The sequence below is a fragment of the Ostrinia nubilalis genome, chromosome 24, assembly GCF_963855985.1.
Source record: "Ostrinia nubilalis chromosome 24, ilOstNubi1.1, whole genome shotgun sequence".
NCBI lineage: Eukaryota > Metazoa > Arthropoda > Insecta > Lepidoptera > Crambidae > Ostrinia > Ostrinia nubilalis.
In genome coordinates this window covers 9668430-9690611 of record NC_087111.1, presented here as the reverse complement: position 1 = coordinate 9690611, position 22182 = coordinate 9668430, and the positions used below count along the sequence as shown (strand labels likewise).

Below are 22182 nucleotides of genomic sequence, written 5' to 3'. Positions count from 1 at the left end.
TGAAGCAATTTGGAGTTACTGCCCTTCGTGAAGCAATTTGGAGTTACTGCCCTTCGTGAAGCAATTTGGAGTTACTGCCCTTCGTGAAGCAATTTGGAGTTACTGCCCTTCGTGAAGCAATTTGGAGTTACTGCCCTTCGTGAAGCAATTTGGAGTTACTGCCCTTCGTGAAGCAATTTGGAGTTACTGCCCTTCGTGAAGCAATTTGGAGTTACTGCCCTTCGTGAAGCAATTTGGAGTTACTGCCCTTCGTGAAGCAATTTGGAGTTACTGCCCTTCGTGAAGCAATTTGGAGTTACTGCTTCGTGAAGCAATTTGGAGTTACTGCCCTTCGTGAAGCAATTTGGAGTTACTGCCCTTCGTGAAGCAATTTGGAGTTATTGCGCTTTATGAAGCGATTTCGAAATGAAAGCTGTGACGTTTTGTAACTGGTCTAGGGGGGCTGTATTACGATCTAAGCTCTGTGGTAATGTCCAGCTATGACCTACCATACTCCTTCCACTGCCTGGGCGCGGTGGCAGCCGCCTTGACAGCCTTCAGCACCTCCCTGCGCTGGGGCGGGCGGAACTCCGCCATGTCCCCGAACATGATGAAGGGCTTGCACTCGCCCTCGATCAGCTCCCACCACGGCTTCTCCGCGTTGGGGTCTGTTTCGTGAATGATTTAAGTTGAAAAAAATAATTATTTAGTTAGCCTACTATAAACGAATTAATCCAATACTGTCAGTGGTAGGGCCCAAAAGATAAGGAGACATGCAAAGTGCCCCATTCTTTTTTTACTGTTTTTTGACGTTCGTGCCACTAGTGGTCAAAATTGAATAAAATATTTTTGAATTGATTTGATTTAAGTGTATCGAGACTATTTGCACTTGTCTTTTCCACTTCTACTACTCTATCTTGTGCAATCAGTAAAAAGTAAAAACTTTAACCACTGAAGACCAAAGTCCCGGGGGTGAATTAAACTGTCAAACCCGCAGTGATATTAATCTGATTCTGAACATAACAGTTAAATAAAGATCGGCTTCCTGTCTGGTAGGTAATTGATAATGTTAGCACTTTCATTAAGTAATTTACCTATGCGTTTTATTTTCCTGTAATACTTGAAATACATTATACCTATTCATAATGACTGCAATTCCTAACTCTATTTATTTATTTATTTTTATTTATTTCCTACCCTCAGCCTCCTCCTCCTCCCCCTCATGGTCGGGCTCCTCAATGGGGTCCTCTTTGGGGTCGTCGTAGACCGATGCCTCCGTCTTCAGCAGGGCAGGCAGATCGAACAGGTACTGGTTGGATTCAGGAGTACCACCGCTGAAGTGGTACACGTAGGCTTGGAACTGAGACAAAAAACATAAAGCTCCTTCTGATGCAGTCGGGTAATAATTTAAACTTTCTTTTTTTAAATTGTTTTGCTAATCAACCCGGCTATAAATAAATCGGAACCATTGAGCATCTTATTAGTCTCATACTTAAGTAAGTACCCAATTTCTTAAAATTGATTCATCGTTTCAGCCAAATGACGTCCACTGCTGGACAAAGGCCTGCCCCAAGGCTTTCCATAATGAACGGTCCTGCGTTGCCCGCGTCCAGATTCTTCCCGCGACCTTTACCAGATTGTCGGTCCAGCTAGTAGGAGGCCTGCCCACGCTATTTTTTGGCCGTTTAGGTTAAAGATTTTCATTATAAATTAATGTCATACTTACGAGTATAACTTATAAGCATTGTGCAAAGCATTAGAATCTTATTGACGACTACAAACGATTTCAAAGTCGAATCTGCGGTACCTCCACAATCGCCTTGTTCTATTGGTTACAGGTCTCTCGAAGTGAAGCCAATATTAATATCGTCTCTTTGATGATCACATTCTTCCCTTTGCGCTTTTTACAATCTAAATATATAAAAATCAAAGGTAACTGACTGACTGATTGACTGACTGACTGACATAGTGATCATCAACGCACAGCCCAAACCACTGGACGGATCAGGTTTAAATTTGGCATGCAGGTAGATGTTATGACGTAGGCATCCGCTAAGAAAGGATTTTACGAAACTCCACCCCTAAGTGGGTAAAACGGGATCCACGCGTACAAAGTCGAGGGCGGCCGCTAGTAGGTAACTAGGTACTCGTACCCACATAAAGAGTAGAACATAAAGCCTATCCTGTAAATAATGATGATTATCACCTCCTTAATGACCATCTTCATCTTCTCCCGCCACTCGTGGTCGACTCTAGCGGCTGTTTTGTACCCTCGAGACAGTCTCAGGATCAGTTCCTGACCGTCAGCCAGGATGGTCTGCAGGGCTCGGATGTAGTTGGTGTACTCTGAAAATGTCCAGACTTTAATTAAAAAAGCTTATAAACATTTTGTCACAGCGCGAAAACGCGTGTAACTTATCACTACATACTTAGTAAGTATAAAACAAAGTCGCTTTCCGCTGTCTGTCCCTATATATTATGTACTAGCGGCCGCCCGCGACTTCGTACGCGTGGATCCCGTTTTACCCCCTTCATCTATCTTACGCGGTTTAGATTTTTTCATACAAATGTTTTTTCCCGCTAACTCCCGTTCCCGTAGGAATTTTGCAATATCCTGTTGTAACTAAGCTTCAAATTTACTAAGGTACCTGCATGCCAAATTTCAAGCGTCTAACTTAAGCGGTTTAGATTTTTCATACAAATGATTTTTCCCGCTAATTCCCGTTCCCGTGGGAATTCCTATGTATACTATAACCTGCCCAGAAGTATGAAGAATAATTGTACCAAGTTTCGTTATAATCCGTCTAGTAGTTTTTGTTTCTATAAGGAACATACAGACAGACAGACAGACAAAAATTTTACTGATTGCATTTTTGGCATCAGTATCGATCACTAATCACCCCCTGATAGTTATTTTGAAAACTACAGATTTATTATAAGTATAGATTAGATACCTAGCTACCTATAGATAAATCTTTAGAACTACGCAACGGATTTTGATGCGTTTTTTAGGGTTCCGTACCTCAAAAGGAAAAAACGGAACCCTTATAGGATCACTTTTTTAATAGATAGAGTGACTTAAGAGGAAGGTTAGGTATAAAACATGTATTAAAGAAGAGAAAAGCCGGGAAATTCCATTGCAACCGTGCGAAGCCGGGGCGGGCCGCTAGTTGAAATTATTTATTTTCTGTTTCTGTTTACTCAAATTCCAAAAACGGTAATGTAAGAACTATTTGTGAAAACTCTTTTGGCAAGTGTGTAGTTTAATTAGAAATTCTTAGGCTGAGTTGCACCACCTAATTTTGACCATAACTATAACGATAACCGGTGCTTTTTGTATGGAGTTTGACAGATTTTTGACGTTTATCAATGTTAAAGTAAGATGTTGCGCCTTAGAGTAATGTGTGTTATAAAATGCTGTTTGTTTTAAAAACTTCAAAACTTCGAATCACGTGAAATGTTTTTGATGATATTGGTACCTACTAAAGTTTACCTCGGTAGTTTGTACACAAAAACTCTCACAGATCCCTTGAATTTTGACAATTTCAGATTAAAATTTTTAGCAGCAATCCCGGGTTCAATTCCCGCCGGGGGCTAATCTGAGCTAAACAATTTTACTAACCACGGACCATAAACGATTTATTTGTCCCAGACCTACTTAGTAGGTAGATTATAATTGTGGTTGACTGGCAGAGAATGCCATCTAGCATTAAGTCCGCCACTGCACAGTATAATGTGCAAAAGTATAAATAAATTAATTAAAATTTATATCGAAATGTGTAGGTACAATAAAATTATATTTTTTACTTTTACTTAAAATAAATTAACAAACATACAATTAATTACAATGACACCTAAGCGATTATTCTTAGCAAACTCACATCACTGAAAATACTGAAATACCTAAACTACCTTTCAGACTTAAATGTAAAAACAACATCGTTCTTAAATGAACATAAATACCACATACCTACCTACTTACGAGAAACATGACTTACTTTTAGGCAGTTGGTTAAAAGCTTTGATTAATCACCACACAGTGATAAGTTAACGGGTAAAAATACCAGGCGATTACTAAGTAGCAGATAATGTATTTTGGGAAAACTCATTCAATTTAAACATAATCTATTGTTGTACTTCTAAGCACTTGCTCATTTAACAATAGAAATTGTGAAAGAACAAAATAAAAGGTTTGTTTCTTTTGTTTAACTGAAGCAGACTTTTTAGAGGAAAAGTAGTTAGGTAGGTTATAATAATAGAAAGATAAGTTTATTAACACGTATGAAAAGTAGCCTTTATGATAAAAAATGTATGGGAAAAAATCCCACGCGAAGAATTTTGAAGAAATAAAAGTACCTAAGTACATAATTTATGATTTTACCTGCATTTTGGTTGAAAATGAAATTTAAATATTATGGTCTAATTTTTTATCTTTATAATGTACCTACATTATTATATTCAATTTGAAAAAGTCGAACTGTCTAAGATGGGAATCGAACCCACGATTTAGTTTGAGTAGAGACTCTAATTGCCAAGAAATTTTAATAAACTATGTTTTTATCATTTTATAAGATTTAGAAAGTAACATAAAATAAATAGGGCACGGTAGGTCTAAATGGGCTAAATACACTGGTCATCACAAAAATCGACCCTTCCGCGACAAGCACTTTCAAACGTATGCATCCCCACTTCCCACCAATATTGGCACCATTTAAAAGCCTAGTTCAAAGCTTCATTTCATTAAAGGAAAGGTTTTTACTCCGAAAATGTGCCTGTAGAAGAATCCAGAGCCACTTCTTGAAAACATAGGTAGTTACGCTTTGAGCCAACTTTTATGGCTATAAAACTGTTAAGTTGGGATTAATCGCTATCCATCTGTTAAAGAGGACACGTGAGATCATTATTTGGTTTTATAATCATAAAAATTGGTCTAATTGATCCCAGAGGTGAGCTCAAAGTGAGGTCTTTTTTCAAGTCACATTAAAATTTATTGTATATTATAGCGTTTATGTTAATCGTTTAATAAGAAATTAAATGTGTTTTTCTTTAAGGATATTTATTGGGCTTTCAAATAACACCAATATTGTTGGGGCACCGTGATTGTGTCAGTAGAAACGAGTTTTCCTGTAAAACGTAGGTGGGCCGATTTTTGTGATTACCAGTAGGTTACTTATTATCTACTTTTCTAAGGAATTTCATTAATTAATTAGTGTTTGCGAAAATTCTACTCATTTAGTTAAGTGTATAAATTTGCTAATTACTCACTTAAGTAATAAGTGCTTTTGGTTAGAAAGTTTAGTATTACCTATACTTAGGTAAGTACCTACCTACGTAATTGTCTAAGGTGATTATTAAGCGTACTACTCAAATGATTACATTAACTTATTTACTATTTCTTAACTTCTAAAAGAAAATAAAAAAAATGAATTTAATAAATCATCAACATTGGGATTCGAACCCGCGATCTAAAATTTCAATCAAGTCTAATCGTCAACTCTCCGCGCCATGCGAAATGTCAAAACCGTTCAATGTTGCCATTTTATAAATAACCACAGATGATAAAATTAATACCTTGTATGAGCCTCAGTCGCTCCAGTTTGCTCTTCCTTCTTTCTGTACACATCACATACATGACTCCAGCTAAATTCTTGCATTCAAGTTGAGTTTGTAAGGCGCCAATTTTTTCTTGGCGTTCTCTGTGCGCCTCGCGAAGCATAAACGATGTTCTCACTTGCTCATTTCTGATAAAATAGCATTAATAAAATTACACACCTAATACTATTACAAATTCTAACTACGGTAAAATAGTTTTAAAACCTTGAACTGTATTCAGAAACTAGCTTAAAACTCGTTTCAAAGTCTGTGTTTAGCTGAATTTCAAAAGTTTTGGACAAATCTCAGGCTGATTCTACTAAAACTTTAACTGAATTACGTATTTGCTACAAAACATACTGTAAAATATAGTCAAATTTGTCCTTCAGGTCATTCGTTTCTCCTTCCAGCTTCTGGAGAAATTCACGCCGCAAAACTGCTTCTCTTTCTAACATCATCCTTTCAATTTCTTCAGGATTCTTTGAATCCTTCATTTTTTCAAGGTCATTTAAACATGTGCAATCAACGCATGCTTTCGGTGCTTCAGCAACAGTTTTGGATACGGCGTCCATGTTTACCGAGGATACTGCAGGAGAACATTGTTCTTCTCTTATGACCTCAAGGACTTCTGTGTTTTCTAACGCACGTTCGTGACTTGAATGTCGAGACATCTGTATGATTAAGAAATTAATAATATTATCCAGATAGAGTTAGGAACTTAATCATTGAAATAACACATTGCGTTGAGGGGTTTTACTCATCATTTTACGTCAAGTAATCTGTTTAATCATATGTAAATAGCCTTATTCGAGGCATAATAGGTACCTATTCATCTTATAGGTTACCTATGATGATATTAAACTTATTTGATTAATAAAATAATGATTGGCTATGTTAGAACTGAAACATACCTACATAATCAACAAAATTTAGTTAACTCTATTTAGTTTTACTTTTGTTTCATATTTTTGATGCTGTTATGTGTCGCTGAAAATATTTCATATTCATTCGTTTCATTTTCAAAATTAATACCACGACGCGACGTCATACTTTCAAAAACATTCATATTTTAGCAGCAACGGATTTTTGAATGAAACTTTATCAACATTTGGGTCTACATATTATTTGTAAAATATTACCACATCCTTCTTTAAAAACGCTGCCTCTGAGATAAGCTCATCTATTCAAAACAAAGTGAATTCAAAGAAATGACTGTATTGTTCTAGGTCTTTTGTAATTACCAGGTAGATGGGTGAGACGGGCGAGCGAGAACAATACTTTCACCTACAGGAGCGAGCGAAAGGGATTATTTTGGAGGCGTTATTTCCCCCTCCACTTTATTTTTACTTTGGCAAAGGACCGCTCGACAGGACAGTTTTTGAATCAGTTAAGTTTGTGACTCCATCGGAGTAACATCGTCTTATTTCTGCTAATATTTCAAAGTGTTAACTTTTGAAAGTCCTAGCGTATCGGAACTTTTCATACGTCAACGATTTTGACGTAAGAAATTTCATATAGGGCAACATCGTAAATCGGAATTTTGCTGTCGTGAAGTTCGTAACATGTGATGTTTCGTAAAGTGTTAATTTTTTACGAAAAACAATTTTAAATGAACTGTGCTGTGTTAAAATGTGCCGAAAAACTTATATGTGAGAGTGGTTTGTGTAGTGAATAGTGCTAAATTGTTAAAAGTTCGTGAATAAAAATTACATGGATAAAGCCGTCACTTGAGGTTGTAAAGGTTAGTGCTTTTTTCGTCTGTTGTTTGTCTTAAAATAGATTTCTGTGCGGGTCGCAATGATATTTCAGTTTTGTTTGTGTAACGCCTTCATGTGACTTTTCAGTTTTTCATGAGACCTTGAACTAGAAATCTGTAAGAACCTTTTTTCCGCGACCAAGGTTAGGTTAGCGCGGGCGATTTATGTCATCGCACTATTGTTTGTTTTGACCGTATTTGGCTATAAATTAACATAAAATCGCGTAAAATATACCTTCTTAGTGAATGGAATATAGAAATGTGTATTTACAAGCATAAATTCGGGTGAGAGTGCATTGAACGTGAACCTAACCTATAACGTGCACGATATTTTGTGCACTTTTTTGCGGGGAAAAGTGAGCGAATAGTGAAACCGTTATCTCGGCTGCGTGAGGCGTGCAATAGTCGCCGTGCGGAGCGGTCAGCACGCTGTTAAAATGTTATTTATTGTAAATCACGTGACGGCTCTTGTTTTCCCAATTTGACAGATGGGGGTATGACAAGATGGTATTTTGGCTCTTATCACCCGAAGTGACAGTATCAGTATCGCAGATTGGTGCAGTACCACTGATAATGAAGTGATTACATTAAACTTGACCAATTGACCATCAATGTGTGCAAAATGTAGAAATGTAGGTTAAAGTTTATGTTATTGTGTAGTTATCAAAAAGCTTATCAAGCAGGTGCCAAGTAGTGTTACAGTGACCTTTTAGTTGATTATATACAAATTATGTAAAGCAAATCTTAAAACAAGCCATCAAATCACTTTTAGTCTAGAACAAAACATAACCAACAAGGAAGCATGGCATGTGGGGCCATACTAACAGATCTTTATGGTTGAAACCTGTTGCTTTCTTACTTACTGAAAACCTTTATCAGCTACTACTAAGAAACATACTAAAAATGTTAGATATTATTAAAAACAACTTAAACATTTGTTATAAATAAACAAATAGAAAAACATTGAAGTGCCAAAACTCAAAGAGCTTTTGAAAATTGTGTAATTATTTTGAAATTAAGACAAAATATAAAGTTTTCTTTAGCTTAGATAAGCATAAGCAAATAAGTAATAAATAAGACTACCATTCATATTTAACTACAAAAACTGTTAAGTTTTCCATTATATGATATCTTTCTCCATATTTTTAAAGAATTTAAAAAAACAAATAGCAAAATTAAATATTTTATGCCATACTTTTTACAATTTTAACAAATTACATTTTCATGAAACTTAAATACAAGAATTGATTAAACTTAAACTGTAGATGATAATATTAACAGTTATTAAACAGTTACTTTTTTAATTTATAAGCTTTTTCTTGAAGCAAACTTCTTTACTTTAAAATTCTCTAACACAAACCTATGAATTTTCATAGGAAAATGTAAGGGATGATTGGGTCTAAGATTAAAATCTATATAAAAAGAAAGTCGTGTTAGTTACTCCACTTATAACTCAAGAACGGCTGAACCGATTTAGCTGAAAATTGTCAGGGAGGTAGTTTAGAGCCAGGAGAAGGAGATAGGATACTTTTTATCCCGTTCGAAATTAAAAAAAAAGTCTGCTTATTTATTGCCATTAAGGCGGAACAAAGTTCGCCGGGTCAGCTAGTACTTAATAAATAAATATCTATTTAGGTGCTATTTTAAGTAAATCACAATATACCCAGTTAATAGGAGTTCAGAAACTATCTTGTATCACATGGGATATGGAAGACTTCTAAAATTTTAAGATAAATCAGATATTCTAAACAATTCTTAGGTTCTTTAGGTAATTTAATAGTTTAAATATAAATAAAATACAATTTATCACCATACCTTGGCATAATTAATATCTTCACACAAATACTTGATAACTACTAACACTAAAAATAGGTTTTAATTTTTTATAATAATAAACTAAATTAATTTTTAAACTTTTACTATTTTTATAAATTTTTAGGCTTTGTTTATGTTTTGAATTTATGAAGTTTTGTGTTTTAGACGGTTGTCAGTGTGACAATGTAATTTAATTTTAAATTCAATTTGCATTTCCAATTTTGTGCCAGGATTATTTTACTCTATTAATATCAGTAAAGAGGATTTCAAATAATTTTATTATTTTAAAAACTTTTTCAGGCTTGTAAAGCCAGATCATAAGATCTCTCTTAAAAAGTTTGTTGCGGATGGGCTCTAAACTAAACAAAAAGTTTGCTGTAACAAATAAACTCAGTGTGGTCTGTAGAGTTATATTACTCAAAAATAGTGAGGATACAATATAAATCCAATTCCATCATTTATTTGCATGGGAATAAAACAATTAATTCCTGGACATTTTGCAACTTGGACCTTCTGCACCTAAATGATGTATCATATTCCTATTGAATATTGCACCTTATTTGCTTAGAGCTTAGGTCAATATTTAGATCTGTGCAGCTGACTTTGCAGTTGATAAATTAAGCTCATCATATGGGTGAACTTTCACTAATAAATGTAACGTAAATTAATTCTCGATCAATGAAAGTTTTGTCCTGGTTATAAATTGGACAGTGTCCTTTAAAAGTTTAACCCCTTAATATGCTTACTCAAAGGAATCACCTTACCTCACTCAAATCCTTACTTAATTTCCAAAAATAATATACATATAGCAAATAAAAAAACTTTTCCACTTTTTTTTAACAAAATAAACTCTCATCTCAGATTTCTAAACTCAGTAGTTTTGGTTTTGTCTTGTTAACCCATTATTTTATTATGTTACAAAACAGGACAATATTCAAACAATACAATACATTAGCATGTCAAAAACAATGAATGAAAGCTTATGCTAAGATTTACTTTGGTATAACGTTAAGAAATATTGTATTATTTTAGCCAATCATGGCCCTAAAATAATTGAACAGTATCTAATCTAGTATACTAGCCAAAGTGTAAACTAAAAACACATCCCAAAAAAGTCCTCAATTTTAATACCCAATTTTATCATTGTTACAGCCATGGAATCTCACATTATGAATGTGCCCTACCACCAAAGCAGATACAGGCCCATAGGGCACAAGATCATGAGAGCCACAAGCGAGTCCTCAGAGGATCAAAATAGTCCAGAATATGTCCGGCCACAGCCCCGGTATGAGCCGAGGCATTACGAGGAGGAATGTGAAGAGCCAGATTGGAGCATAAACAACCAACAAGCTGTAAGTTATTTTGATTTAAAGTTTTTATGTAGTTGTGATAAGGGCTATTTTCCAATAAAATGTAAAGCTTGATGTGCTGTCCTACGTACTGACAATTTTCCTGAAATTAACCTTAAAATAAGGATATTAAAGTATAAAATACATTGCAGAATTTCGTCATTTAATGGTAGGTTGATGTAACTGATCAATTTGCATGTCAAAAGACTCAAAAATGTACTTTTCACCAAAGTTTGTGAATTACTTTTACAGGTGGTTGTTGACCCAACAAGGCAAGACTCAAGCTCCGAAGATGAGAATGAGGAACAACTTGAAATCGAGGAAGTTCAAGTTGACATGAACAGATCAGACCCAGGTATTCTTCAACTGGCGGTGTCCAATAATTCACTAGTAGAAGGACGAGACTATGAAATCATCCAAGTATACGCAGTACATCCAGATTTAGATCTTGATTCAGACGAGGATGAACAAAGCAACTACGGCATACAGGACAAATCCTCAGATGTAGAATATGTCAATATTGACGATGTTCAAGGAGAGGAGAACACAGAAAACTACCAAGATGGAATTAGTATCGATATTGACGGTCCAGTAGTTTCAAACGTAGATGAATATTTTATCAAAAATAACGATAACATACTGGAGGTAAAAGATGAACCAGTGGTTCAAGATGTTGATGAGTATTTCATCAAAGAAGAAAAAGCGCCACCCACAATTCCATATGTTGACGACTTTTTTATAAAGCACAAAGTTCCAGAAGAAGATAGCACGGTCTTCCGCATTGAGAAACAAACTCTGAAAACAGAAGAACTTTTCCCGACAGTCACTAAAAAAGAGGAACCAGTGCAAGAGGAACAAATGGATCACGATCCGATTAACGAATCGGATTTAGAAGTGTTGCCAAACATTGAAGAATTGAAAAACTTTCTGTTTGACATGAATTACTCCAAACTGAAAAATGGGCAAAGGTCACTGTCTGTTCCACATTCACCTATGAATATTTGTATGGATGTAGATGATGCCAAAACGTGCTTGAGCTTCGAAGATCTGAACCTCGATCTTTCTGATCTTGCCTTTGACGATAAAGATAAATCTGACGTCAGCGCTGGCAAAAGTGACGATATTCCGCGCACACTGACCGAAGAAGATATCAACAGCTTTTTAATAACAAGCAAACCTGAAAAATCGGGTGCCAATGCTGTCATTAAGAACGAGGATGATCTCAGCCCAGTTGATATGGATATGGACAGGCCAGTTGAGTCCTCAATACCCACTACAAAACCGCCAGTTGTTAAGAAGTTTACAAACTACCGTCCAAAACGCTCGTCGACACCTATATCTGAACCTAACGTCCTTGACTATTGCGTGGAAAAGTCGGTGAAGAAAGAAATCCCTGACATCAAGACTGAGTGTGACGATTTCGTCGATGTAGAGTCCTGCAATGATACAGTCATCCCCGTTTTAGAAGCGAACAATTTGAACTCGCTCCTAGAGCAGTTCGAAGCCACTGAAAAGCTCAACACAAAATCAAAAAAGTCTTCCTCAAAACCTGATGATAAAATCAAGGGTTCCAGCAAAAGCCTCACGAACGGGATGCGACAGCAAGATGCAGGGGTCCAGTTGAACAAGACGAAGATGCGACAAATACTGGTAAGTACATAATCCACATTTTGATGTGTTCAATTTCAACAAACGAACACATTGAAACCAAATAAATTCTTTCAGATGCCGACGACTGTTAAAACTGCGGTCAAACGGTCGCCAAGTCCTGTTCAATCTGATCACGACTACTGCACATCGAAGAAACGGCACAGCCTTCCCAACCTGAAGGGAGGACAAAGCTTGCTAAAACCTGAAGTGCTTTCCAGCAACAATAGGATCCTTAGTTCTAGGCATAGGTCGTGTAAAAACAAAAAGATAGACTATAACCTAAGCAGTGACGAAGAAAGTGATAAGTGTTCAAAGAACAAAAAAGTGAATAAAGACGATAGTGACGTTAAATCAAAAAAGTGTGTTAAACAACCAGTGAAACCGCTAGCACAGTCAACGTGCCGGAAAAAACTTTCGCCTCCGCACAGTGCGACAAACGACACTAATAAAGGAATTTCTGTGATTAAAAGTGCTTGTAAAGCAGAAAGTGATAAATCAAGTCAAAATTCTAATGGTAGCATTAAATTAACTATTATTAATAAATCAGCAGTCATACTGAATTCCTGTGATGTTAAAGACTCTCAGAAAAATAACAAAGTAGGTGATAAGCAAAAGAATGTTACGAGTGATAAACACAGTAGTGTTAAATCTAAGTCGGTTAAAGAAGTCAAAGACAAAGATGTAGATAGCAATAAATCCAAGAGTGTAAATATTAAACAAAGTCCTCCTGTTGTAGTTAAAGAAGAGCCCCGTCCAAAAGAGGACAACTTTTATACAGCTCTCTTTCCAAACAAACATGACGTCCAAATACCACATGCTATGGTGAAGAAGGAAGAAAAAAGGCCTTTTGATGAAGAATTGCAACGAATATCAGAGATAACGTGCAAAAAAGAATCCGAACAGCCAGTTAGAAAGAGGAAACTTAATCTTCAGGAATATAAGCTGAGGAGAGGAGTCAGCTCCAACGCAAGTTCCACCACTGTTAGTCCAGAAGCCATATTCCCGGATATGCCACACTTAGACAAGAACTTGAAAGCTTTGGTTCCGTCTAAACCACGCGTTGTAGAACCAGAGGCTCCAAAGGTTATATTTGACCCAATCCGCGAAGCTTCTAGAAAGATATTGATGAACACCAAAAAACAGAAAGCCGAGGCAATGAGGAAACGTGACGAAGATATCGTGATGAGCAAAATTCCGAAAGTAGAGAATTTGCAACTACAGCCGCTAATCAGCGATGCTGAGATGATGAAGATTGTAGGCATGGCGCCCGCGGAATGTTTGCCACTGCCTATCCCAGAGAAGCCCCAGGCACTCGCGGATTACGAGGAAATCATACTTGTCAGTGTAGGAATAAACACAGATGAACAAGTATTTAAAGACTTACTCCCTCCTTCACCACCTCCAGTTAAAAGAAAATCGAAGTCGCCTCCATGTGACGCCAAAATTAACTTTAAAATAAAAAAATCTGACCACATCCTAAAACAAAACGTTTTCGATAGCGTAAAACATGAGAAACGTAGCCCAACGGATGACAAAAAGCACGGCACTAGAATCGATAAAGAACGATACAAAGACATAACGGCTGCCTTGAAAAGTGTCGAGAAACAAGTGGACACGAAAATTTCCAGCAATTCACTTTTCGCTAGCATTCAAGATGTTGTTATGAAAAAGGCGCCAGAAGAAAGTGAGTCTAAACAGCTGAAATTGGCGTCTCCAACAGAAAAACGTGTTCCGTTAAAATATAATAAGACTACCATTGTACGTGATTATGACCCACAAGCAGAGCACGGCGAAGACAAAGTGATTCTACATTTGGGCAAAGGCCGAAGTAAACCTACGTCATGCAGCATAGTAACTCAGACAGAAGTCACAGCATGCACAGAATTAACAGCGCTGACAGCTAACATGAGCATTTCCCAGGAAATACCAAAACAAAGGAGGACTAGAAAACGCAATGATAGCGACATGTCGATGTCCAGCGAAGGTAGTCCAGTTAGGCCGTGCAAAGTAGCTAAAGCTGAGGAAAAAGTAGTGGTCAAACAGAAAGAAACGCGCACAGAGAAGCGTTCACAGTCGAAGGAAAAGCGCTCGAGGTCGAAAGATCGCTATGAATCTAAATACAGGAGGCGTTCGCGGTCTCACAGTCGTAGGAGACGACGATCGCACAGCCGAAGCAGGTCTCGCTCGCGCGGTCGCTACAGGCGGTATAGGCGTTCCGACTCGCCTTACAAGAGGAAAAGGCGGTCGCGATCGCCGTACCGCAGGCGCTCGCCGTCGCCGCGTCGCTCGTCGTCGTCGCGTCGGTCCCCATCGAGTCGTCGGTCCCCATCGAGTCGTCGGTCCCCATCGAGTCGTCGGTCCGCTAACGATCGCCGGTCACCAGTTCGCCGATCGCCTACTCCTCGTCGCTCGCCGTCCGTGCGACGCGAACACCGCCGCTCCCGATCTCGCTCAAGACAAACGGATCCGAAAAGATCAAAAAGCCCCGTAGTTAAAAAAACAAAACTCAGCCCGCAGATCTCGTTGGATAAAACCAACGGGAACGATAGGAAGGCGCCTAAATCCATGACCCCGCCTTTGAGGAAGCCGACTGTCTCGGAAAGCTCCGATTCGTCCACAAGGTAATTTTAGGCTCGTGTTATGAAACGACGCTCAAAACTCGATTCAAACTCAAGCATGGATTCAGGCCTCTGATTGGCCCATTCATAAACCAATCATTGACTCCAATCCATTCCTGAGTCCAAATTGAAACTTGGGCGTCGATTCAGAATGTAGGCCTCTTATGAAGCATGTTAGTTTTCGTAATTTTAAATGATGTAGGAACTAAAAAAGGTCGGATGGTCATGTGATGGGATGTGTGAACTATGTAGGAATCGCAAGTGCGGATAAAACCAAATAGAGGGAAAAAATGTGCGAATATTACGTTTGTGGTGTACAGTGTTCGGTTATACGAGGGCGTTCGATTACCCTGAAATGTGTTGCAAAGTGCGTGTGTTCTCAATTTATTGTGAAAACTCAGTCCTGTTTGTTTTAATAACCAAACTACTTTCGTATTACTTCCAAGAAATAATTTACAAAACTATCAGTAAATGTTTTATCTTAATAAACTAAAACTAAAACTAAAGGTAAAACTAAAGGTCTCCTGCAGGGTACTAATCTAAGTCCGTTGTTATTCCAGCTCTTCTTCATCGTCGTCGTCATCTTCGTCATCCAGTTCGGAGGACTCGATGGATTCAGGGCGCTCGTGCAGCCCTTACAAGCGGGATGATTACAGGACAAAGTACCGCAGCTTCAGCTCTGAAGACAGGTCAGTGTTTTACACAGTTATCATTTGAAGAAGTACCCTATATTTTAAGGTATAAGATATCTTTACTAAAACTAGTCAAGGCTCAAGGTCACCCAAAGAGCGAGGGAGCGGGCTATGCTCGGAGTTTCCCTGCGTGATCGAATCAGAAATGAGGAAATCCGCAGGAGAACCAAAGTAACCGACATAGCTCGCAGAATTGCTAAAATCAAGTGGCAGTGGGCGGGGCACATAGCTCGTAGAGACGATGGCCGTTGGGGCAGGAAAGTTCTCGAGTGGCGACCACGGGCTGGAAGACGTAGCGTGGGCAGGCCTCCTACTAGGTGGACCGACGATCTGGTAAAGGTCACGGGAAGAGCCTGGATGCGGGCAGCGCAGGACCGTTCATTGTGGAAAACCTTAGGGGAGGCCTTTGTCCAGCAGTGGACGTCATTTGGCTGAAATGAACGAACGAATGAACTGAAACTAGTACCATTTATTGACCAATTGGTCGCAAAATTATGAAAATCATTCAGCCTTCATTCTAAAGTTTCTAAACCTTCCTTTTCAATAAAATATTATTAGCCTAAATTGAATGAGTAGTTTATTTGGATCAATATTAAAAGACACTTAGTAATTAACATTTATTATTTCGCAACCCTTGATTTAATAAAAATGTGATGTTAACCCTATCTCTTTCTTGCAGAGAGAGCAACACGCCCGTGGAAGAGAGACGGATAGTGTTCGTGGGCAAACTTGAGAAGGATATAACAAAGGTGGCGCTGCGGTCGCTTTTCTCTAAGTTCGGGCACGTTATGGAAGTGCGCCTTCATAGCAAGGAGGATGGGTAAGTTGTTTAACATTAGCTTTCCGCCCGCGGCTTCGCCCGCGTGGAATTTTGTCTGTCACAGAAAAACTTTATCGCGCGCGTCCCTGTTTCAAAAACCGGGATAAAAACTATCCTATGTCCTGTCCCGGGACTGAAACTATCTCTATGCCAAATTTCATCAAAATCGGCTCAGTGGTTTAGGCGTGAAAGCGAGACAGACAGACAGACGACAGTTACTTTCGCATTTATAATATTAGTATAGATTTTTTTTAGATCTTATGTACTTGTAAAAGGGACCACTTTGCAACAAATATAGTCTGAGGGCTGAGTGTGAGTTTACATCAAACGTCCTCCCTCACTAGTGAGCGCGTAAAAAAAAATGAAAATATTAGTTTTTTATTGTTTCCGCTAGGGGCGCTGTACAATCCGTCATACTTAACCCTTTACCTACGGGCCCTTGGAAACCCAAAGTCGCCTCTCAATACGGGGTATTTTAACCTATAAAATTGTTTGCTCCACTTTACATCAAGATATTTCAAAAAGTATGAGACTTACGGTATTGAAATTTGGAATATTATATTGTGCAACTAATGTAGTTTCATAATTATAAGCGCATTTTACACTTAATTTGCAATTTTATTGTTATTTTGTCGTAAACCGTGATTTACTATCACGGTTTACGACAAAAAAAACAATAAAATTGGATACATAGGCTTTGCCAAAATAACAATAGATGCCACCCGTATTGAGAAGTGACTTTTGACTTGGCAACTATAGGTGCCTCCCGTAGGTAAGAGGTTAATGTCATTTTATTACGCGCTCACTAGTGAGCACGTTGATCTAAACTCACAATAAGCCCTCTAATGTCATTTGTCAATGTCACATATTTTCCTATTGTTACTAACATTTTCTGCCTCATGTTACTTCGAAAAGTTAGACTTTTGCTCTAAAAATACAAGTGTTTTTTCCTATTGCTTTTTAGTAGTTTTCTGTATAATCCAGTTCACCACCATCACTTATAGTAAGTTTGTATACGCACGACTTGTTAATTAACACTCGGTACACGTTCGAATACATAGCGATTTACGTCCCTATTACCTGCGTATTAGAATACAAAATACTCCTGACTTATGTCTCATCTGACAGATACTATCTATCAATTTAGACCTCAACCAGGCCTGTTCATCTCCGCGAGTTTACATCGAAAACAAAACACGCACGATGGCCCTACAGGATACTATTCGACAAGGCCTCACATACATAAATAAATAAATAAATACGAGCGAACATTGACTCACGCACGCGTATTCATGTGTATGATGGAAGAAAATAAAGAAAATGGTGTACTAAATACTGTGTAGTATTTAACTGCCTAAATAATAATAAAAACACAGAATGTACTTTTTTAAGTTGCCTCAAGACACTGAGAGGTAAATCATAATCATAATCATAAATAAATAATTAAATAAGTAGTTAATAATATTATACATGATAATTCATGCTAAATCATGTATTTCCTCCGCCATTTTCACAGTTTGACACCTCACGTCACATCATTTTTCCGAAGTCAGCCCTATAGCTTCGGCGCAGTGTCGATCACTGACGTTTGTCAACAAAATGGTGCTTGACTCTTGAGACAGACTAAATTACACCATATTGTTAATGACATTGAGCATACATTTTTTTAAATACCTTCGCGAAGTAAAACTTCTGTACGTAGTACTTATTATTATTCTGTGCCTCAACGTAATCCACCTTTCTATTATACCCAACATTAAACTCATTTTCCTTTACCACAGCACCCGCTATGGCTTCGTGACGTACCAATCAAAGTTATAAAGTCCCTATTACCTGAGTATTAGAACACAAAATAACACCTATCTTCCATGCTATTGAATAATGAAGCATTTTGTACCTTCATCTACCAATTTAAACCTTAAAATACACTTCATTAAACTCATTTTCCTCCACACAGTACCCGCTACGGCTTTGTGACGTACCAGCGCGCTCACGAATTAATTCATCGACATTAGATACATGCTCGAATTGAAAGTTATGAAGTCCCTATTACTTACGCATTAGAGTACAAAATACACCTGACTTCTGACTCATCTGACAGATACCTTTATAATTATGTTGCGTAATTATGTTGCTGTCGCGCTCGCACACTCACTGCGGGCGCCCGTCGCACAGTCGCGACAGCAACATAATTACGCGCGAGCGATAGGGATGGGTAGCTTGGGGTCATTGGACGGGATTCTACGTGCTCACGGACCAGGCTTTACCAATTTAAACCCTAAAGTACACGTCATTAAACTTGTTTTCCTGTACCACAGTACCCGCTACGGATTCGTGACGTATCAACGCGCCCGCGACGCGTGGTCGGCAGTGGAGGCGGCTAGCACGTTCCCGCAGTATGACGTCGGCTTTGGAGGCAGGAGGGCTTTCTGCAGGCAGAGCTATGCGGATCTTGGTGAGTTTTGTGCCTTATGATGTTTGTTTTAGGGTTCAGAATGACTGGTAGAGACTTCTACCGCAGAAGGGCTTACGGCTTTCTGCAGGTGGTTCCTTGGTGATTTTGTGCCTTATGCCGTTGGTTATAGGGTTCGAAATAGATTGATTATGGTGCTGTACCATTTCGTCGGACTGAACTTCTTGTTTTGACCGGAACGTTTATTGCTGGACAAAGGCCTTCCTCAAGGAATTCCATCCCCACTAGATCGCTGGTCCACAGAGTAGGCCTTGCTTCGTTTTCTGGCCCGTGGTCGCCACTCGAGAACTTTTTTGCCCTAACTGATGGCAATTCTACAAGATATGAGCCTCACCTACTGCCATTTAAGTTTGGCAATTTAGCGGGATATTTTGGTCCTCTTTTGTATCTTATTAACTTCTTAGCAAAACTTTGAAACGTTGAGATAACGATTAGAAGTGGTTCAGCTATGAAAAGTGCCAGAAACCTACCACAGTAAACCAGCCAATGTGTTCTAGCAGAACAGTTACTATAGAATACTAACTTATCTTCTTGTCCCTTAGAAAAAGCGATACCATCCGAACATTGTTCTAATATAAGTTTCATCTTCAACAGACGGCTTAGAAGCTAAATACACCGAAAGCGCCTTCCACGGGCAGGCGGCGTTGCCAGCTCGCCGCACCGACGACATGTCGTTCGAGCAAATGCTGCTCGAAATGAAGAAGAAACTCAGCCAACGCAAGGGCGAGAAGAAACGGGACGACAAACCTTGACGGTGGCTGTGCCCCGCCATCCTAAACTTCGCCGTCCATTGCCTACGGCTGACGCTCGGGTGAGTGCAATGACACTGACAGCTGTCAAAGTGACAGCCGTCAAACTGACAGCTGCTAAACTGACAGATGTCAATGCGTACGCCGACCTCGAGAATTTTGCTCACACAGTGTACCTTCTTTTTTATTCCTTTAGAATAATTTTTAGTACATTCTCCTTTCCTTTTAGTTTAGTCGGATTACCTCAATGTAAATAATATTATTAGTTTGTACAATTTTGTGTAGATTTTTTTTGTGCGTTGTTATGTATAACTATTAACACTACCTCTTATGATTTTCGACAGTAGTTGTGAATTGACCGAACGGCGGTCGGCACTGCCATCGTTTTCGTATCAACAAAACGGAACAAAACTTGATATTTGTTCCAACGATTTATCATTAAGGAGAATCCTATAACTTTACACGTTTGGAAGATTATTGAAGAGGCTTTACTGTAATTTTAGTAGCTGTAAATTTAGTGCGAGGAAAAGTAACGACCAGAGAAATTATGGTGCTTGAAAGACTTAAAAGGTATTAAAATCGTAAATTAGAATCATGTAGGACCATTGATCTATTTTATTTGATTAAAAACCTTCTTGAGTTTTATATTTTATGGCTCTGGTCTCCGTTTCTTTTTTTAGTCGACTTCAGACTGCTGTGTTACCATGCTTAAATATTTCGTTGTATAATATTATTGCAATATGTAAATATTTTGTATGTAAGGAAATTTAAATAAGTAAACAAAAATTAGTGGTAACTGGTGTTTAACGTTAAGTTTTAGTAGCCATTTTGTTTTCTGCTACGGATGTGACGACAGAGATATTTTTTAAATAAATCCTTCATCACTTAGTTGATCAATTAATAAAAACTGGCTGATTTCGTTTTAACTATCGCTTACATTTAAATTAAAACGCAAAAAAAAGAAAATATTTTTTACGCAATTTAAAGAAATCATTGTTACAATCGTACAAATGATTCAAAAAAAAGTTATATAGATTTAGATATATTATTATGCTAAAATCATGCACAATTTGTTGACTGCAAAATTGGTTATGTAATTTTTTATAATTTTATAAAAAAAAACTTCAAAATCTTATAGATCAAGTGCTGAGGGTCATAAATAGTTTATTAAAAATAACTCAAAATAAAAACAATGTATAACTAAAACTAATAATTGTTACACTAAAACAAAACGTGTCAATTATAAAGGTTTGTAAGAAATTAAAATATATTTATGCAAAATATATTATTTAGAATTGACCTCGAGTACTAATCTCCAAGTTTTTAAGAAAGTAAATACTTTTTATTCTCTAACTCAACATCAAATTGCTAACCATAACTTTGTCCTTTTCTAACTTTAGAAGTACGAAAAGGACAGCAAAGTCCAGGGTTGTCCAAAGCAAAATTAGAGAATATAAAAAAATCGTCAAAAAATCTTCCATGAGATTAAAAATTACGTGCCAAATCAGTTTCACTCTGTTCCTAGTGTGTTTCTAACGCACATAGTTATAAATAATTAGGTCAACTGGGAATTCTAAGTCCGTCCTTGTCATTCTTATGAGGATGCTGGTATGTGTGAAAGAGATGGAATGAGTTGACCGTTGAATTGAGCAGGTGCCCACTTTTAAAAAGCAGTATGGTATTCTTAGTTAGGTATAACTATTCAAAGATCTACACTTACTTGTTATATGTTTTATGTAATAACTGTTAGTTTTTTAAAGACAATAAATATTTCTAAGCCCTAAGTTCAATGCTGCATTCACTTCCCACTGTACTGTCGATAGAAGAACGATCGGCGAAGTGATTTCAACTTTATACCTGTTGTATAAGGTCTAAAGTCAATTGGTTGTGGCAGGTTATGTGCTGACAACGAAAAATCCGCAATGGATTTTGAGTGTTATATCTTGTATAAGATTCAAAATAAAAATTGTAGTAAAATTATGTTGAGAGCTATACATCAGTTGACATTTAATACAAGACCTTATTGTCTTTACAATATGGTTCAAAATCAAATGCAGTAGTACTAAAACCCGCCACTCATATACACGGGTGAACTAAGAATGTATGTTAAATGTAAATAATAAATGAAAACTGTTTTTTAATTGTAACTGCTCATTAATATTAGTCTAGTATGTAACATTAAGTCAATAAATGTACTTATTAATGTAAGAATTCTGTTTTATTACCATTCAAATGAACTGATTTCAGATTGTAGTTCACCATTCCAAATACATTTTTTATTTGAAATCTTTTCTTTTATTCCATTATTACAATAGTTTAATTAAATCATACAAACCGGTTGAGTTAACTGCGTACCAGGCGCCGTGACGTCACATCGACGCACTGGTACGGATAGGGCGAATGCGAAGTAGAGTCGCATTCCAGCGAGATGCGCTGTTAGCTTGATCGGGTTATAGTCATATCATGTTTTTATGACACACTTATGATCTGTCAAAAGATAAGTCTCCATAAAGGCTTCGGCAGACCAAACGCGGGGCAGTAGCAGCGCAGTTTGAATGCGGGCCCGCGCAAGTTGTAATACAAGAAACTCTTTGAAATGTGTGGCACTGCAACTGCCGAACGACAAACCAGGCGGCGCGGGAGCGGGACAGAAGCGGCGCGAGCGCGGGTCCGCGCTGTTGTATTACTA

At 37.7% G+C, this 22182-nt stretch overlaps 2 protein-coding genes across 3 annotated transcripts in view; one reads left to right on the top strand and one right to left on the bottom strand.

Moving 5' to 3' along the window:
* Positions 1-9299, bottom strand: part of LOC135083664 (uncharacterized) — a 30736-nt gene extending 21437 nt beyond the window's left edge. The window contains exons 1-6 of the mRNA XM_063978372.1: positions 9143-9299; positions 5932-6242; positions 5551-5720; positions 2186-2325; positions 1177-1339; positions 489-647 (exon numbers count right to left, since the gene is read on the bottom strand). Coding sequence (XP_063834442.1) covers positions 489-647; positions 1177-1339; positions 2186-2325; positions 5551-5720; positions 5932-6242 — 943 coding nt within the window. The 5' untranslated portion in view covers positions 9143-9299. The remainder of the gene's footprint in view (positions 1-488; positions 648-1176; positions 1340-2185; positions 2326-5550; positions 5721-5931; positions 6243-9142) is intronic.
* Positions 7119-21315, top strand: LOC135083819 (E3 ubiquitin-protein ligase RBBP6). 2 transcript variants are annotated; one of them, XM_063978563.1, is made up of 8 exons: positions 7119-7312; positions 10295-10494; positions 10744-12141; positions 12217-14762; positions 15320-15448; positions 16131-16271; positions 18590-18726; positions 19339-21315. In XM_063978563.1, the coding sequence occupies exons 2-8, from the start codon at positions 10297-10299 to the stop codon at positions 19494-19496; spliced, it is 4707 nt and encodes a 1568-aa protein (XP_063834633.1). In that variant the 5' UTR covers positions 7119-7312; positions 10295-10296; the 3' UTR covers positions 19497-21315. The 2 variants fall into 2 exon arrangements, with proteins under 2 accessions (XP_063834633.1, XP_063834634.1); XM_063978564.1 differs by lacking the exon at positions 7119-7312 and adding an exon at positions 7853-7959.
* The last annotated feature ends 867 nt before the right edge of the window (positions 21316-22182 follow it).

Excerpts from the sequence above, each read along its gene's own strand:
- LOC135083819 (XM_063978563.1), top strand. The coding sequence starts at position 10,297 with ATGGAATCTCACATTATGAATGTGCCCTACCACCAAAGCAGATACAGG. Across the intron at positions 12,142-12,216 it reads CGAAGATGCGACAAATACTG|ATGCCGACGACTGTTAAAAC; the intron begins GTAAGTACATAA and ends AAATTCTTTCAG. Across the intron at positions 15,449-16,130 it reads AGCTTCAGCTCTGAAGACAG|AGAGAGCAACACGCCCGTGG; the intron begins GTCAGTGTTTTA and ends TCTTTCTTGCAG.